At 35.2% G+C, this 19803-nt stretch overlaps 1 protein-coding gene across 1 annotated transcript in view; it reads left to right on the top strand.

Annotated features, from left to right (window-relative positions):
* The window catches only part of SEMA3A (semaphorin 3A), a 159860-nt gene that overhangs the window by 103546 nt on the left and 36511 nt on the right, over positions 1 to 19803 (top strand). The window contains exons 5-10 of the mRNA XM_072147285.1: positions 3805 to 3898; positions 8893 to 9012; positions 15665 to 15807; positions 17173 to 17287; positions 18241 to 18310; positions 19521 to 19665. Coding sequence (XP_072003386.1) covers positions 3805 to 3898; positions 8893 to 9012; positions 15665 to 15807; positions 17173 to 17287; positions 18241 to 18310; positions 19521 to 19665 — 687 coding nt within the window. The remainder of the gene's footprint in view (positions 1 to 3804; positions 3899 to 8892; positions 9013 to 15664; positions 15808 to 17172; positions 17288 to 18240; positions 18311 to 19520; positions 19666 to 19803) is intronic.

Genomic DNA, 19803 nt, shown 5'->3' with positions numbered 1-19803 from the left:
TAAAGTATGAGTTTTTTTATCCTTCATGGGCCCAGGAATAATAATATAAGAAAATAGAAAATTTTCACAACCATAAATAATGCAAAAGGCTTTATGTCAAGAAGGATTTTACTCAAAAGTGACAGATTTTCTTCCTGAAAAAAAAATGATTTAATGAAAATAAACTTGCACAATAGCTTGGTAAGGAAACCACCCTATTATATTTCGAATACACAGTTTTATAACACCACAATAACACAACAATATAAGATAAAATAGTCAATACCCTCAGCCCATGATATAAATGGACATGACTGCATTGGCAGAAGACTGTTCTGACATGTGACACCTATGACAATAGCTCCCGCAGAGTCTCCAGCAGGTCATTCACCCCTTCAGTGCTACCTATTTGTGTCACTTAAAGTTCAGACTGGCTGAATTTGAGAAAGTGGTAAAAGCAATACTACATGATAAGGAGTGAACAGAGACAAAATCAGTAATGTTCCTCTAAAATAAGTACACTAAGAGAGTCTACTGTATAGACCATTTATTTAACCATTAATGGTTAATACAATATATCCAATACATTATATTAAAATCTATATATATTTAATACTAATATAATTTTCTTAAATAAAGCAAAGCTAAGGTTGTAAGTTGACAAGTGTATTGTAATGTCTCAATGTTCTGTCGCATGGGAAAACTGCTTCAGTCCTTGACAGTGGGATTGATGGAAAGAGCCAAGCATAGCCAACCAGTAGATTTTTATTTCCAGTGGATAAACCAAAAAGTACTTCAAATTAGAAGGCCTCTTAAATTGGTTGTTTCAGCTGGTCACTGTATGACTAGCAAAGCTGGTATCAGTGGGGGTTATTGATTTCTACTGTTGGGGATTAGTAGTATTACACAAATGCCAATGAAATTCCATAGGGTATGGGGGGTCCCAAGCATCGACTTGATCTGATATTGCATTTTGAATAGGGTTGTCACAGTGGCCTCCTACACAAGAAGCTTAATCTGGCTGTTTTTTCATTGGCTTTCATACAGATCCATTACTATTTGGTGGGTCATGGCCATGGCAGGTGCTTCCACTATTATGTGCATAATACACTGTGGAGAACCAATGCAGGTGCTGAAAAGCAGAATGTTTTTGTCATCGGTGGTGTGAGCGGTGCTCAGAAGCCTATGACAGGTAGATTGCTGAGTTTGATATGAGTCCATGAAATATGATGAAAAGTCTAGCATATGCTGAAAATTTCAGTGAAAGATTTAGATTTATATTTAGCATCACCTAAGTCCACGTCACACGTGTCTTTACCTCATAAGCCCTATGACCTGAAACGTTGCAGTTACCTTTCTCTTACATTCATGTCCAATTTAGTGCGGTGATGTATAGCATCATATTCTGTAAGCTCTGTAACATGCTCTTGAAAATGTCTCCTTTAATCAACTTAAAAAGAAGGGAATGTGGCAGAAGAGACAAATGTTTTTATTGCGGTATCCTGTGGGCCTCTCGTGAATCACTTCATAGTGTGCATCCAGTTATGATGATGCTGGTTATATGATACTGAAATAGACTTCACATGTCAGCGCTGTATTAGAACTGAAGCATATAAACACTCAATATTCTTTCCGCTCATTTCACTCTAATAGCTATTTCCTCCTTTAATGTAATGCATTGCATTAATACAGGAGAAACTGTAATTGAAAAGGATGGCCTTCCCCTTGACATAAATTGATAGCCACTGGAGAGATTGCTATTAATTATAATAATTATTAGTAAGGAATAAGAAGTGAAATGCCAATCAGATGTACATTTTTGATGCTTAAATGCTAGGGTGCTGGTGCAGCATATAATTTAGCTTTAAGGTTGGACACTTTAAATTATGTGCAATACAATATGCTAGATATTGCTGTATTTATCATTATAGCACACATGGGGGATTAAATATACATCAGAAGATTTACACTACAAATATAATTACCTTGACCAATTCTGTTTCATGGTCTCGTGAATCTTAAGAGATTGTACAATAGGTTTTAATCCTGCATTTGTGTCTGGCTTATAGCCGGAAACTAAAAGGTGATTTGGACATAAAAATATGCTTTTTCCCCCAAAAATAATACGTAAAATTATTGTGGTTTCTGTAGGAGAGATTCAGAGGGACTAACAATTGATGAGAACCTTTTTGTAAAATTATCTCTTATAACAGTGATGGCGAACCTTTTAGGTACCGAGTGCTGAAACTACAAGCAAAAGCCATATATTTTTAACGAAGGCCAATGTAAAGTAACAGGTTTCAAACGTATTGGCGCCCTGAGGACACCAATACAGGAGAAAGAAGGAAAAATTTGTATTATTATTGTAGTTTCCCTCTGAAGTCCCCTTAACAGGATGAATCACAGGTCTGGAGAAGTGACTACAATTGATTCAGGTCTTGAGTCCTGAATGGTGACCCTTGTGCTGGGGTATGGCCTGGGTGCCCAAAGAGAGGGCTCTGAGTGCCACCTCTGGCACCCATGCCATAGGTTCGCCACCACTGTCTTATAACTTTAAATATTATCACTATTTTTGTGCTACATTTCACATTTAATACATGACCTGAGCAATTTTAGAACTAGAAGACCTTTCACTACTCCCATCAACCCAACTCTTTGCATTTTCTCATTAGCATTACAGCCTTGCAGTGTTGGGGACATGGGTTCAAGTCCCAGGGTCAACATCTGCAAAGAGAGTGTATTTTCTCTTCGTGTTTGCGTGGGTTTCCTCTGAGTCCTCCAGTTTCTTCACACACTCCAAAAACATACTGGTAAATTGATTAGATTGTGAGCCCCATGAGGACAGGGATTGATTTGGCAAGCTCTCTGCAGTGCTATTTGATCTGTGTGCACTGTATAAATAAAATTATTATTATTGTTTTCTAATTGGTTTTGCTCCATTGATCTCAGTGCAGTTGAAAATTCTTCAACATCACATACCATCATCTAGCAATCTAGCAAATTAGGTACTGAAAGTAATGTTCATGATAACCTGGGAATGGTGGGAACTAGAGCTGTAATAAGGGTGTAATAAGTGCATCAAAGAATGCAGGGAGCTGTAGATAATGGAGATGGTGACAAATCTTCTTTTACGCTTTAAGTAGGGTGGCACGGTGGCTGAGTTAGTAGCACCTCTGTCTTGCAGCGCTGGAGTCCTGGGTTTGAATCCCACCCAGGTCAACATCTGTCTTCGGATAAGTTAGCAGATGTACGAAAACATCTGCAATGTGTTCTTCACGTGCCACGGCCCGTCTCCTTCAGTGAAGAACACATTGCAGATGTTTCCATACATCTGCTAACTTATCAGAAGACATGATTGCAGAAAGGTGTTCTTCACAATAGTACGTGAAGATCAATATGTGTGAAGAACACATTGCAGATGTTTAACACGGGTCATTCTCCTTTTTGAAGTTCCTCGAATATTCCGTTGAATAAAAAAAAATGAAGAAACTGGACTGACTTCCTTATTTCTCAATAAAATGACACATTTTATTGCAGAGCCTTGGTGCCCTTGGAAAATGCTCGAGTCTCCCATTGACTTCAATGGGGTTCGTTATTCGAAACAAGCACTCGAGCATTGGGAAAAGTTTGACTCGAGTAACGAGCACTCAAGCATTTTAGTCCTCGCTCATCTCTAATGATTATAACTTAATTAAACTTTTCAGTGAAAGTATTTCCAAAGGTTTACAGAATATACAAGCATAATGAACCTACTAAAGAAATATCATCTACACATATCTAGAATTAATACACTCATTCTGATCAATGTGTTCTTTCATTTTCTAGGATAATATATTTAAACTTGTGGATTCAGGTTTTGAGAATGGTAGAGGAAAGAGTCCTTATGACCCCAAGCTGTTAACTGCATCAATTTTGATTGGTAAGTAAATACATTCTGACACACATATCATCATAAATAAATAAAAAATAGATTTAAAGGGGTTATACATCATTTACAAAATACATATAAGCAACACCATTTGTTATAAAATTACAAAAGCCTCTATTTATCTCCCTCTCCAATTTAGAACTGACATACTGCCAGTCACACCTGTCTCCGAATTACGAGTGCCGACTTCTGTTGATCTCACTCAGTGGCCTCTAGTTATGTGCCAATCTAGCAGTGGTTCCAGTAGTTAAACATTTTACAGCTGAGGCCACTGATTGGTTGCATCTGTCTTTATGCTAAAATATATTGTTTGCATGTTTTTTTTGTTATTGATATTTGGGCTAAAACTGGCATAACTTATTGACTAGTGTTTAAGCCTATGGTGGGAAATGCTGATGCTACAATTTAATAAAATGTCCAGCAGCCTCCCCTCATTAATAAAATGTCCCACAGAGCCTCTTCAATAATGAAATGTCTAGCCGAGCCCACTTAGAATAAACTTTGTAGTTACCTTTGGCTTCCTCTTTCTTATGGCTCCTGCTGCTTCCTGGCAGTGCGGGCAGAGCCACATCTATGCGCCCTGCTTCCGCACACTATGACATCAAACAGCGGCAACACCATCGAGTCATAGTGGTGTGTGCCTGAGCAGAGCGCATAAATCTGCCTCTGTCTGCACTGCAAGGAAGCATCAAGAGCCACAAGAAGAATTTTTTTTATTATATACTACTATAAAAGCCAAATGGGGCTTTTTCAGCACACAAATTGTGTTGAAAAACTCAGCTTATAGTTGAAAATATAATATAATAAAAATGTCCTTTTCCGAATAAGTTCCTAGAGGGTTAATAACTAGAATACATTTAAAAAAAAACCATAAAATGGGTATTGTGGTATCCGTAGCAACCTTGGCTAAACAGAAACTTTGTAATTGTACCCATACTGTGAAAGCCATAAAAAAACGAATTCTAAATTGCAGTGTTAATGCTTTCTAAATACCAAAAGGTGAAATAAAAAGTGTTAAAATATAAGAAAAACTGTACATGTTTGGTATCTATTCTATCATACTCACCTATACAATAAGATGAACTTTGTTAAAATTTAGTTGTGGAATAGTTGTTTTTTTCCTACTCCCTCACAGGAAAGAATTATTAATTTGTTATCATTTCACTATTGTTATACTAAATATTAACCAATTGGAAAATACAACCGTTACCGCATAAAACAAGTCCTCAAATGCGCATGACAGATCTAGTTCTAACACACCACATATAATTATCTGTTATTGATGTTTTAGTACTCCACTGGAGGATTTAGAGAATGTTTTGTTAAGAAATTGACCACCATCCTTATGTGTAAAGACCTCAGAATTTACTTGTTTGTGACCTACTTCCTTCTAGGTGGCATGGCAAATGTAAAGAATAGGATGGTTTAATGCAAATGCATTAATGAATGAAACTATTGTTTAACAATTATAGAAAAGAGGCATATAAATTTTAAAAAAATTAGTTACTAGTCCTCATTGTGCTACAAACTGAATTGGGGTGTTCACTGTATTGCTAAATGTATAACTTCATGTAGTTTATGGGACCATTTATTGTTTTATTTTACAGCGTAATTTGCAGTTTTGTTACAGTATGGAACTATTATTGGGTTTCAACAATGTATCTAATTTAATGTGTAAGTGAGAATACATCTGTTCTCCAGTTACATTTGGTTTTGTAATTCACTCACTCCAGAGGCGGTTTCCTTGAAGCCGATTGTTGACCTTCCTGCTTGAAATGGCAACCATTTCTTTGAATATTTCACAGTTAATAACCTCAGACTGGTTTCCTGCAAGGATCATTTCAACCAACTACCAGCTTTATGTGTAAAAAGAAGGTTCATTCACAAGAAATGATGGTGTTAATAAATGTTTAACCGTTTTATCTATACTTTTTGTGTTCTAAGAGCCTCAGATTTCCTGTGTATTTTTTTATAGCGAATCAGCTCAGGTGCAGATAAGTAGACACAATATTTTTAACAATTTATTAGTTGATTTATTGTGGATACATAAACTGTTCTTATAACTTTCGCCTTACAATCAACTCCAAACTATATTACAATGTACATGCTTACTTACATTGTAGCACTTCACAATTGTTATTTTAATGGCTGATAAATCTGAAGCAACCCTACGATGTGACACAGCTGTGGTATTCACATCTTAAGCTATGTTTTCCACTTTCTACACAAAGCCATACCCTTTTGCATCCAAGCAATGCCTCTATTTATACATTGAAACTGGAACGACCCTAATTCCCAAAGTAGGGCAGGTTATGGTGCAATCATATGCTAGGTATAACCTGATGTAAACTTACCTGGCAACCATATGTTGTTGCTTGGCACAGTGGGAAAAAGACTGCGCAATCATCACATGTGAAGAAAAATATGTTTGAAATTATATATGTGAAAATGTATGAACCCCAAAATTGCAGAGATTAACACGAAAAAGTCTCAAAGCCCTACAATTCAACAGACAAAGAAAAAGTTATGGCTCTGAAAAGGTGATGATGTAGAAAATATTTTTTTACTACACAGGAAATAAAGTATTTATATGGATCATGTTACACAGTAAATGCCACAAAAAATGGAATATTAAAATTGTGTAACAGGCAGTAACCGGAGACCAACAGAAGAAAAAGCATGAGGGTCCCAATTTAAAGGGAACCTGTCACCAGGTGACCCATTTTTAGTACTCCCCCAGTCCCCACAGAGCATAGTACATAAACTGCCAAAGTGTTTTAGAGAAAAAGATATGTTGTATATTACTTTTCAAGACCATGTGCTGTGTGACTAGGCACTAGGCACCTGGGAGTGACTGTAAAGGAGCAGTCCCACCACCCACCCTTGGGAAACCGCTGCTCTGTGTGTCCTTTTCAAATATACGAAAAGACCCATCACATGGCTTATCGCCGCCTCCTGCTCCTCTACAGCCAGTCCCGAGCTATGGGAGTTATTCATTTATTTAAATAGGACACATGGAGGAGCAGTTTCCCAAGGGTGGGGGGGCTGCTCCTTCCCAGCCACTCCCAGGTGAGGAGTGTCTAGTCACAGGGCACATGGCATTGAAAGGTACTATATTACATATCTATATTTCTGTAAAACCTATTTTTTATACAAAAACTCTTTGACAGTGTATGAACAATGCTCTGTGAGGACTAGGGGAGTGCTAAAAATTGGTCTCCTGGTGACAGGTTCCCTTTAAGAGTATTGTATTTTTTTTTACTCCATTGGTGCCCTTTAAAGTATTGTTTACATATGCATCAATGGTTTTTCAATGGTTTTTCAATGTTTTTATTACTATACATATTTATACACTGTTAGTATGTTGCTATTTTCATTTATTTAAAAGAGTGCAGTGCAGTTTGTCTGTAGGGGGCGCAGTGTGTGACAGATTAATGAAATGAGCCATTATGAATCTTATGCCCCTGCACTGCTCTGACAGAATGAACCAACTTTTTTTTGGTGCACCTTTAACACAGAGTGTTAAACACACCTCTGTCGGATACTGCATGATAAGTGTGGTGAAAACTGTGCATCGGAACTTCCCTTTCAGTGCAGAATTTTATGTCTGGTCACTATGAATAGATGTACAAACAGTTTGCACTGAAAAGAACATGCAAAGTCAGACAGAAAACTGGCACACGGAGCTTAGTAAATGTGGACCAGTGTGTCAACTTATTTGTTATCCTTATACTTTATAATGTATCCTTATATCCCTTTTGTTATCCTACAACTTTCAAACTGACCTTATGCATGCAGTGAAGGAACGGAAAGGTGCACTGATACTTTTAAGTTCCATTGATTTCTTTTTTTTTTTCAGGCGTCTGTGGAGTAAGTGATAACAAAACAGGGATAAGGTTATATAAAGGTTGAGCAAACATCAAAGTCACTTCATTGCTCTAAGTTTTTATGTGCATTTCTTAAAATTACATGGGCAAGGTAGTAATTAAGGGTATTTTCGTACATCAAGTTAAAACCCACACACAAATTGTTAATAAGACTGCAGTGCTGGTACATTTTTGATCATATACCTCATGCTGAGCAAGCTGGATCATTTATAGTTCTGCCAACCTTTGATGTAAATCTATTTAATTCCATATCCCTGGTTTGCGTCATGTATATGTCATTTTTATATCTAAATGCTTTGCTCATCTAAATATTACAGATTTTTCTTTCCTAAACTTTTCTTGTTAGCGTTACATATTCAGATATGTATGTGGATTTTTACAATTATGAGTTTAAGTCCTTCCTATGTATTTCCTTACTTTAATGCCACTCAAGCCTCAAAACTGCCAGCACAAACTGAAGTGGAATTTAATTCTATATATATTTGTTTGTTTAAATGTGTATAAATGCACATCAGAGCCCATATTCCTAAAATGTAATTATTCAAATAGAATTTTGCACCTGCTTACTTTTGGAAGCTAAGAGCCGCAGAAGAGCGGAAAGTATCTGTTTACCTTCCGTTCCTCATTGACTTCAGTGTAAGATAGGTTGCCCTCAGTTATAATCCCTTTATAATAGGAGAAAAAAAAGATATATTTTTTCATACCCGAAGGGGGAATTGAACTTGAAGATGTGAACTGAGCCTTTTCTGCTAAAATAAGTCAATGTCATAATTCCTTTTACCACATAGATATGTGCAATAAATAAATACATTGGCCATTTTTGTAGCATTGGATTTACAGTTGGCTGTGGGTTCTTACAGGTATCCATACAAGTATCACAATTCTTCAGACTCTTATTTCATGTAGTATATATACAAGTAATGTGGTCATGAAATATTACAGTGTAACATTGTGGATTATATAAACAACAGAATGAAAAGTGAGCATGCTCTTGCCACTTTACAAAATACATAAATCACAGTGTAAAATTGTGGGTTTCACATTTGATTGAGTTGGCTAAAAAATATAAATTGTTGATTTTTTTGTTTCATTTCACAGATGGGGAGCTGTATTCTGGGACTGCAGCAGATTTTATGGGAAGAGATTTTGCCATTTTCCGCACGCTTGGAAATCATCATCCAATTAGAACAGAGCAGCATGACTCCAGATGGTTAAATGGTAAGCAGAACACCTATTATAAAACAAAGTGGATGTGGAAATACTTACGTTGTAAGTTCTGGAATAAACCGTGGAGAATAGTTAAAAATCTCTAGAATGCTTCATTACTTTACAAATTATTTCTGTTTATTTTGTTTCTCAAAAAAAATTGAAATGTTCTTGTCAATAATCCTTGCTCCAACCTTATTTGGCTTTATTAGTACTGTTCACCTTTTCCTAGGACATTTAATCTACAGTTCATAAATGTGAATATGAATCTATGTACTTTATATTTGAAATGTTATTGCAGTTTAGAATTTAGAGTTTAGATTAATTTTTTTTATTTTTCTTGACGTTTTAATTTTATTAAAGCTTTGTAACTTCTCCATTTGATATGTTTGAAAGTAATTAGACAAATACACATTATGATGAACAGTGGCTAGTAAAAAGCATTCTTGGGGGTTTGAGCTTCGGGTGGCAGGAAGACTGGGATTTTGCCTTGACTATGGTAGTTAGATGGTAGTTAAATGACATGGAAGGGAATTTGTGTTATGTGAGGCTATGGCCATGAGTTGCATCTATATGAATAGCCTTTTGATGCTGACATCTTCTAAAGATCCAGAAGATGAGCTTTTATTACTGTCCAATTAATGTACAGTCATTTCTGTAATATTCAACAAAAGTCTATTTTTGGAATTAGGGCAATATATTTTGTGATATCACAGCTTGTTATTTACCTGGAACAACTTTTGATGTCACAACAGTTACCTGACTAAAATTCAAGTGTAAGCTATTTGTGATGCTACATGTACATCTGCCCTTCAAGCCTGTATATGTGATGTCATAGTAACATATGTAACTACTTTTGATGTCACAGTACCTTACTTGATGGATGGAAAGAAAGTAATGTAGCTTTACTGAATTAAACCCTTCTGTTCACTTTTGAAAGGGAAGAGAAATGATATGCTATTTACCAATAGCATAGTAACAAGCAATAATATTGGGCAATTACACATTATGTATATAAAGTTCTCTGCACTTTCATGCAGTGTAGATTTGGACAGTCCATTTTCTTACTTATGTATCTTGAACACATCTCAAGCATAGTGAAAAAAAGAGCAGCCAAGTCAATAAACTTGGTACATTTTAGTATAATGTGATAGAGCTTTATTCTTAAGCTGTCAATGCTAAATGGAACACACACATACCAGACACGATTCTCACCATCATTGATCAGTCTTCTTCATTCAGACCACCACATTGAACTTTCAGCTGGTGTTCAATACAGATTTACTGTTGACTGGGTAATTTGAGTTCATGTGCATGGGAGAAGTTAAGAGATGTATCAGAAAAAGGATGTCGTGACAATGCATGTCACTATGGTGTGACTGGCTTAACTGACATATCTTTGTAAAGATCTCCTCCTGTGAAAATAAGGCCCATTTGCAAATTAATTAGTTTTTGGCTGCAGCTTGATTGTTGACCTAAAGTATGTAGAAAGGAAAAACAATCAGATTAGTGTGTGACAAAACAAAAGCCCATTGCAACATTTGAGTCTGTTTTTCCAATCGGTTAAGGGCAAATTGAATAAATCTACCCTTCCATAGAGCAATGGTGAAGGTTAAGTGTGAAATAACTATAGTAACAGAGACACAGCGTGTCCTATGGTCCAATGAATCAGGCCAACCCACTTGATACTTACTAGAGTGTCTCTATAGAATGCAGCATGAAATGAAGCCCCACATGGTATGCAGATGAGACGTACATTCATTAATCATTTACAAAGGTGTTAAAGAGAGACATTCAACCATTGCTCATGTCAGAAACTGGAGTGAAACACTTGATTATTAAAGAACCGACACAGAACAGCTTTTCAGAACACGAGTAAACTGTTTGCAAAATAAACATCTTTCGAAGATTTTATCTGACCAGATGGGTTCTTAATTATGTATGTCGATATTTTTTTTATTTACAACTAAGATGATAATTTTCTACTTGTTTTTTTGGATTTGTAAAATTACCAGAAATGAAAGTTGTTCAAGTTGTAGGAATCTTTTAGTAATAACTTGTAGCTGAGCATATTTCTAAAATATGGTTTTCTTCACTGTTTTACATTATACTGGACATGGTGACTGCCATGACCACCTCATGGAGACTGATGACAGAGATTGTAGTTAACTTTACATTGTAAATCTTCACCAATTAGTTTCTCTAAATTGTACTTAGAGGCTTAGTTTTTATGAGTTGGTATGGTCTTTCCAATATATGGACTATTATTAGATATTTGACTTTACAATAACTTTTGCTTTACAAAATGATTACGGTAATATTATGAGTTATGTCAACCAATGTGCAATCTCCTGTTATCGGGATAATAGTCACTGTTGACTTGAGTATGAAAGAAATTTCATCTGTTAATTAATTCTTGCAATTATTGAATGTAATGTTTCTTCTTGTGAATTATATTATTGATATGTTTTTGTTCAAGCGGGGATGATTCACTCAATCCCGTACTTTTTTCAGCACGTAATATTGATGATACATTTCACAAATCCGAAACGTCAGACTTGTACATTAAAATATATGCAATAATGAACAGAAATAACCCTGGACAGTACTATTCCTCTTTGCCTGTGACTTTTTTAATCTACCATTTGCTCCTGTCCATCCTCTATTTTCTACTTCTTGTTCTTTCTTGTAGAATGGCGTGGGAAACTGCAGCAGCTGTCACACGTCTTGTCACAGTCTCAAGACTAAGAGAGAGAAACTTAGGTCACAATGTATTGGGCCAGTAGACAGTAGTGGTCAAACTGAAATACTTCATTTAGAGGAGAACCACTCAGTTGTGTATTACGATACAGTGACAGTGATAGACAATGTAAAATTGGTAATTGTCACTCAACAATCCATAGAAAATACAGAATGACTTTATCTTCAGCTATAGCATGCTTCTGTATGTACTCTATGTTCTCAGTATTCGTGATTTTACTGAGGATAGGCTTTGTAATTGTAGAACTCAGATTTCTTCTGTACATTATGAGAGCAATAAATTGTGCATAATCTCTTCTATACTTCTAGAAACTAAGTAGTATTAGGATAGTAATTGAGTATATGAAACTGTTCTGTATACTATGCTCAATTATGAAGCTGATGATCCATACTACCGGTAATTCATTTTGCCTAAAGTAGAAGATTATAAACAAAATATTGCATGTCATTGGTTTATACCTTTTTATGATATATCTCATGGAAGTTCTTAGTAATTATTTCACAGTAAACTTGCTGAACTTTTCATCATAGGCATTCAGCCTATTTGTGTATACGGGTTTTTCCTGAGCAGTGATAATTTTAAAGCTGTGAGTAACCATTTTAACATAAGAGGTTGGATACTTGGATAAGTATAATGTATTTACTCTAAATATATATCCTGAAAGATATATCACTAATGCATTTTATCTATAATACATTACCTTTCCAGGTCCTAAATATTATAACATATATGATCTCATAATTATAATGGCCCTTAAATACTCTAGTTAAAGCTTATTCATTGAATAATGCATGGTGCAGGGCCTGAAGGGAGGAGCATGACTCATTTTTATTGTATTTCTGGAACCTTGCTAGATCCTAGAGTCATGCTTCTTCCCTTCGGGCCCTGCATAATGTACAATTCAATGAATTTAGACAGAAGTGTTCCCTTAAAAATATTAGAATGTTACTACAGTAATATCCAAGGGGCAGATTTATCATAAGGCAGGATCTTACTGCAGGCGGAGTCATGAAAAAGTATGAAAATGTCTCAAATTTGTGAGCAGTTGTGAATTGCAAATTTTTGGTGACTTTTCCATGTTTGCATTACCACACGTGGTGCACAGCTTTTGGATGGATTATTTTATTTATCTAATCTTTCCAGCTGTTTAGACTAAAATTAGTTATATTGGCCATCTGCGACAAAAGACGCAAAACCTCACCAGGCCCAGGGTGCCGAACTTGGCAGGAAGAAGCAAGAACATAAATTTTTCACAGAAATTTTGCTACCTTTAAAAAAAAAACTGGGCAGTTCAACTAGTTTTTACTATGCCACTGAGGGACTAGACTAAATTTGCAACTAAATTAGCAATTTTTGAAAAGCCACACTTCATAAATCTGTCTACCACATCTGGATTCACATGAGTATTTCATCTGGAGTAAGATGCCTGAATATAATAGTTGAGTGGGTTGGCAAAAAGTCACAAAAAAAGTTACTAATTTTGCACAGATCCGCATGTAAGGCAACTGTATGAGATCAAAAAAACAGAAAACGTACGTAATTGGAAAAATTCTCACTCACCCCAACTCTTGGATTAGTTTATAATAAAATTTTGATTGATCTTACATTAATATAGTAATTATATGCTCCAAATGCTGGTACAAGCCTGAATCTACTTGTTAAAATAATAAATACCTGGAATGGCGGCAAGTTGGAAAAATGAAAGATTTTTATCTTTTTTTGGCTCATGGTTCCTGTAGAGAAGCCATCCAGTCCTATGTTGACACCTCAGCTTGCCTGGAAGTATCAATGGTCGCATAATCACTGTGGCTAATCACTGATCTCAGTCGTCACAGGAGATAGAACACTGAGTTCTTGCCACCTACAGGTTTTCCAGTATAACTTAAAAAGTCCTTAACTATGTCATATTTTTCTTCATGTACAGTAAAGTTTTGCTTTCCTAGCAAAACAAATCTGTTTGTCTTTCCTATCGCTTTTTATTTTCTTTCAATGGTTACATACAGTACTTAGCAATGCATTGCAATAACAAACTGCATGAAATTCTTTTCCAAAGAAGATGATTATATGGTACTTAAATTTCCTGTTTACAACAAAAGAAATGATGTTGCTGTCATAAATAGGTATTTTAAATGTATCAAACACCTCTTAGAAAAGAAGGAATTCCCATCACAATTCCCAGGGTGATAAAGAATAACTATACATCTTCTGCTAAAAATTGTTCCAGATCATGATCTGCTGTTTGTTAATAATAAATAATAAAGAAAAGTGGAAGTGTAATCTCAGACAGTCCAGTACATTATCCGATGCCCTTTGTGAAATAATTGTGAACTTATTCCAGGTTTTGTTTAATATGTAGCTTAAACCAGGTGGAAGAATTCAATGGAAATATGAATTGTTGGTCATTTTGGCACATGTAGTCATTTTTATATGTTTTCAGGGAATTGTAAAACACCAGTGAGTGAGGGAGTTACAATGCAGATCGATTTTCTGAGCTTTTATTATGACCAAGATACTTTAAATAGCAGATATCCTGTCTCAAGTGCTTAACAATCCAAACAAAGTCATAAAAAGTGTAATAGAAAAAGTCAAGGCAAAGTCAAATTATCCAGATTCTGGAAAAAGAAAGCCCATCATTGTACGCTTCATTTTGCTGGAGAAATGCGTAAAAACAAATGCTTTCAATCCCTTTATTAACAAGCTGTAGTAACAAATGAGTTTGTATTGTGCATGGAAGATGGATTGGTGACCATGAAAGATCTAGCAAGTAATCAATCAATGTCCATTGTAGCATTTCAAGAATACAAGATATGTGTGGTATCATTGTATTTAGTAAGTAATTGGAGCTGGTGCCCAAATACTTCACATACAGAGATTTGTAAGTTGGAAGTCTACCTGATGCCAAGTGAACATCCAAAGCCTGGCAGCTCTAATGAGAGTCTCATTTTGTTCCAACCCTTTTAAACAGTCTCCTAGCCAAGCCTATTACTCCTTTATTACCAATCTAAATTATGGTAGAGCTTCAATTGTCTCCTTTACAAACCAACATTGAAATGATACTGTTATATCCGTAGTCAAAATATGTTCTGTTTATATTTTGACTATTCCACTTGTACATTTATTTTAGTTAGTTAAATTGAAATTAACTTTTTTTTTACATCTTTGTAGAATCTATGTTGTTTATGCTTGTTTTTTTCTGGATGGTTTTGTGGAAATATTGACTTTTCTGAATTATGGTGTTCCTTTTCAAGTCATAATGTGAGTCATGGAACAAGTGTGTAAAATTCCTTATTTGGAATATGTTACCAAATACTGCCAATTTCAGTTACTACATTAATTATTTGAATAAGCTCTGATCACATTCAACAATTGCTTCTACTTCGTAATGTTCAACTCCTAATGATGAGACCCCCACAGATCACCAAAAATGAGGGGTCTGGTGGGGTCCCACGTACCTCCGTTGAGTACACAATGGAACAGATGGCCGTGCATGACCGTTCTGCTCCATTTATATCTATGGAGCTGACAGAAGTTGCCTGCTCCATTACTCTGATGGAGCAACAAGGGGTCTGATGGAAGTACATGGGACCCCACGGGACCCCTTGTTTTCTTGATCTGTGGGGGTCTCATTAGTGAGACTCCCACGATCAGTAAGTGGGAAAGCCACTTTAATCCCTTAGTCCACAGTAAAGTTATTCTGTGTAGGAACTGTCTAATGTATATTTGGGTATATGGTGCCACTTGTTTTTTTTATATGATGTTGCCATGATGTTGAATGAAAAATTCACTGTTCATTATTACCCTTGAAATATGCCTTAGTATATTTTTACTTGTTCTACAATACAAACTCGAAAAGCTCAATATAAACAGAATGATAAAAGCATGATATTTTTATATTCTGCTTAGATCCTAGGTTTATTGGTGCATATCTAGTACCAGAGAGTGACAACCCCGAAGATGACAAAGTATATTTCTTCTTCCGGGAAAATGCAATAGATGGTGAACACACTGGAAAAGCAACTCATGCCAGGATAGGACAATTATGCAAGGTAATACTGATACAAAATATTGGAAAAGTGTGAGACGGTTTTGTGCAACTGAGTAAATACACAGAAAGTTCCATCATTCACACTTGAAAAGAATTACTGTAACCCACACTGTAAATTGTGTGTATATATATGTACATATTTTAGAGCTTCAAATAATTTTGTAAGGAGTAGTGTAAATCATTTAAAGTTTTACCTACTTTTTAGAGCCTTCTATATAAATAATCTGTTTGCATTTATTGTAATTGATTATATGTAAAGATCCTGTGAATGTAAACTATTATGCATATACAGTTTCAGGCCATGACCTTAAGCAAGAGTGAGGTATTAGCTAGTGACGTTAGTGCCAGCCTGTAGCAATGCTTTAATGTAAATGGATGACTGCAAGACGTGGGGTTTGAATCAGTACCTACGGTTGAACATGCTATTTGTAAAAAAAACCATGATCCATAAAATCAATCACTTCTGTGTTTGATTGAAGAAAATCAACCAAACATTTTTAAATCCTTTTCGTTTTGTGCAAAATTGATGGCATTAGTTCTTGTATCAACACAAATCAGGTACCCCAAAATGATGAATGTCATCTCAACTTTCTACAGTTAGCTGAACTTTATACCATCTAATGTATGGTTGATAAATATGGATTTCAGCATGTCCGATCCATTGTTTCAAATGCCAGAGGAATTGTGGGTATTTGATAGATGCTGCCTGCAGTATTACATTTTCAATTTATTTACTTAATGGAATAAAACATCCTTCACACTTGGGTCTCTCTTTGCTAAAGGCATTCACTTTTTATTATTTGAAAAATAACAAATATTTGGCAACAGATCGATGTCAAGGATTTTTGCACTTTTCTCATAAAGAGACATCTTATTATTTTTAATAAGAGATTGTACAGCAGATGTTAAAAGTGTTTAGAGTGTAATACATATGTATATTTATGCCCAATGGCACATGAATATGTTATTCATCAAGAACTCCTCTAGAGTATGTATTATGATGACAAAAACCACAAATCCTTATGAGCAACACATTGGAGATATTTTCCAAATGCAAAACAAAATCATGTTCTCTTCCCAAGAGACTAAACACACTAACATATTGCACAGCAACATAATTCATATCAGAGGACAAATCTAGCATTGCTGGAATGTGCTATAACATGGGGAGCTTGTTATATGCTGTGCTATTTCCTATACATTACAATTTTTTGGCAAAAAAAGATTGTGATCGTGATAATATGTGTCAACAGACTGTAAATGGAAATTTAAGACATATGCTAAGTTCTTTATATATTTTAGCTGGCAACATATAAAAAAATACAGTTTTTGCTAAAACTTTACCTTCTTTTTGTAATATTGTCAGAATGATTTTGGCGGTCACAGAAGTTTGGTAAACAAATGGACAACATTTTTGAAGGCCCGATTAATTTGTTCTGTTCCTGGTCCTAATGGCATCGATACACATTTTGATGAATTGCGTAAGTTTTAAAAATATATTTATATGTATTTATATTATTGTTTCATATAAACCAAGTGTGTTTCAAATTAATATGCCAATATATAAAGTTGCTAGGACAACACATCCTTTGTCTAGAATTGATAGTTTGGTAAAAACAAATTAAGGATTTTAAACTATATGAACTTTATGAAATAAATGTTTTGACCACTTGACTCCAGCATTATGGGACAGATTTATGAAGCTGTCTGAAAGTCAGAATATTTCTAGTTGCCCATGGCAACCAATTACAGCTCAGCTTTCATTTTACCAGTGCTCATGGAGACACAGCTATTTTTCCTTTTGGTGTTCAACGCTCATGAATATTTTAAAGGGGAGCTGTGATTGGTTGCCATGGGCAACTAGGAATATTCTGACTTTCAGACAGCTTGATAAATCTGGCCCTATGTTTTCATACATTTTAATTTTTATGCCAAACCCAGATGAGTAAAGGCATTGTAGCATTAATTCCTGGATCTCTGGCTGCACGCTGGAACACACCTGCCAGTAGTGCTGCCATTGGGGTTTGATTGCCGCTCCCTTATGACCCTCATGATCGATGACCTGCATGCGATGCTATTGGAATGTTAGTGTTGTGTGCCAGTACTGATCGTCTGTTCGCGGTTGTTACTGGTTGGGGACCTGAACATGACTTTAATATTCTGGTTCAGCCTTTTCCCAAATTTTTCCCCAAATAATTGTTAGTAAAAGTTCATCAACCAACTCCATGTACCCAAACATTTTTTCCTATACTAATCTTGATGTTGACCATCTCTGTACTCAAATGTGCACCACTCAACTGAACTTAAAATAAAAATGTAAGGATACTCTCTCTGCCTAGATATCCACTTTTTTCCCATTTGTTGGCTCGTGAAGTCTATCATTCTTTTAGTCATATTATAAAGTTATGAAATACATTTTTCTATTCTGTTATAGAGGATGTGTATATAATGAACTCCAAAGACCCCAAAAATCCCGTTGTGTATGCAGTCTTCACAACTTCAAGGTATGAGAAATCTGATTCTGCCAAGTATTTTAAATGATTATGTAGCATATCTTCAGTCGGGAGCAATAAAGATAATATATCAACAAACAAAATCCCTTTGGAAGTATAATGTCTGTTTTAGCAACTCTGTTACAAAATGACACAGCTCATGGAAGAAGCCATCCCTAAATTGGTAGCACAGTGTGCCATTTTGTAAGTTGTCAAGCTGCCTTATTCCAGGCCTGTGTGCTCCTCTATTATAACCCCATTATAAAAGGACGTGTGACTGTGCCTTTTGTTGCTCTGAGGTAGCATTGCATTTAATTTTATGTTTTACAGGGTGTGAAAGATCAGCTCAGTAGATGTTAGAATTCAACTTTTATAATGCCAACTTTGTTACTCATCATTTGTAAAATTACAACTACCAAAAAGCCAAGATTTCTGTACACTTTCCAATCATTGAGTAAATATAATAGATCTATAAGCACACTACATGTTTTGTATTGTACATCAGTTATATATAAAACATGTTATGTTATGCAGTGTATATATGTCACACTGTAATATACAAGTACAGATGTTGCACTGGTTAATATGACCGGCGTAACCCATTAACCAGATGCGATCTCACAGTCTCAAGTGGTTAAATAACAATAAAGATACCGGCACTCACGGAGGTAAGATTGCTTTATTCAAGTATATTAAGCTGAACATCATAAAGCATCATATATAGGATGTATTTCAGCTTTAACCAAAGCCTTTCTTAACCTGCCAAAAATTGACACAGGTGTGATGATTTATGACGTTATGCTTGTAAAGATTAAATAAAGCAGAGGAATACTTCTGCGAATGCTGGGATTTTTATATACTGTATCAGAGGATACACTTTCCACAAATAACAGGCTGAGTGCCGACCCTTTAGTAGATGTTGTATTAGATAACAAAGAAAACTTTTTAGTCATTTAAAGATCTCTTATAATATATATATATATATATATATATATATATATATACATACACTGCTTAATCTGTGTGCACTATATAATTAAAGGAACTATTATACTATATACATATATATATATATATATATATATATATATATACAGTTAGGGTTAGAAAGCCTCTGATCATTAGCGTAATTCAATATTTAATTTTAATACAATTTATTGTAAGAAAATAAATTATGGAGTGATTTTTAACTAAATAACTATTGAATTTTACATTTTTCTAGTAATGTATTCAAGGGTTCAGCTGTATGTTTATATAGCTTATCTGATGTTCGAAGAGTGTTTTTGGGTCCGTATGCCCACAGAGATGGTCCCAATTATCAGTGGGTGCCTTATCAAGGAAGAGTTCCATATCCTAGACCTGGAACTGTAAGTAGATTTATTAATGTGTAAGGTATTGTTTATAAGTGCAAACACTAAATCACTTTCATCTTACAAAAGTACAGTTTTTAGCTTCTTAATGTAATGATAATGGCCTGTAAGAGTCTACAAATAAGCCAGATATAC

The sequence above is a fragment of the Engystomops pustulosus genome, chromosome 4 (assembly GCF_040894005.1).
Source record: "Engystomops pustulosus chromosome 4, aEngPut4.maternal, whole genome shotgun sequence".
Lineage (NCBI taxonomy): Eukaryota > Metazoa > Chordata > Amphibia > Anura > Leptodactylidae > Engystomops > Engystomops pustulosus.
This window is presented reverse-complemented; position numbering and strand designations above follow the sequence as displayed.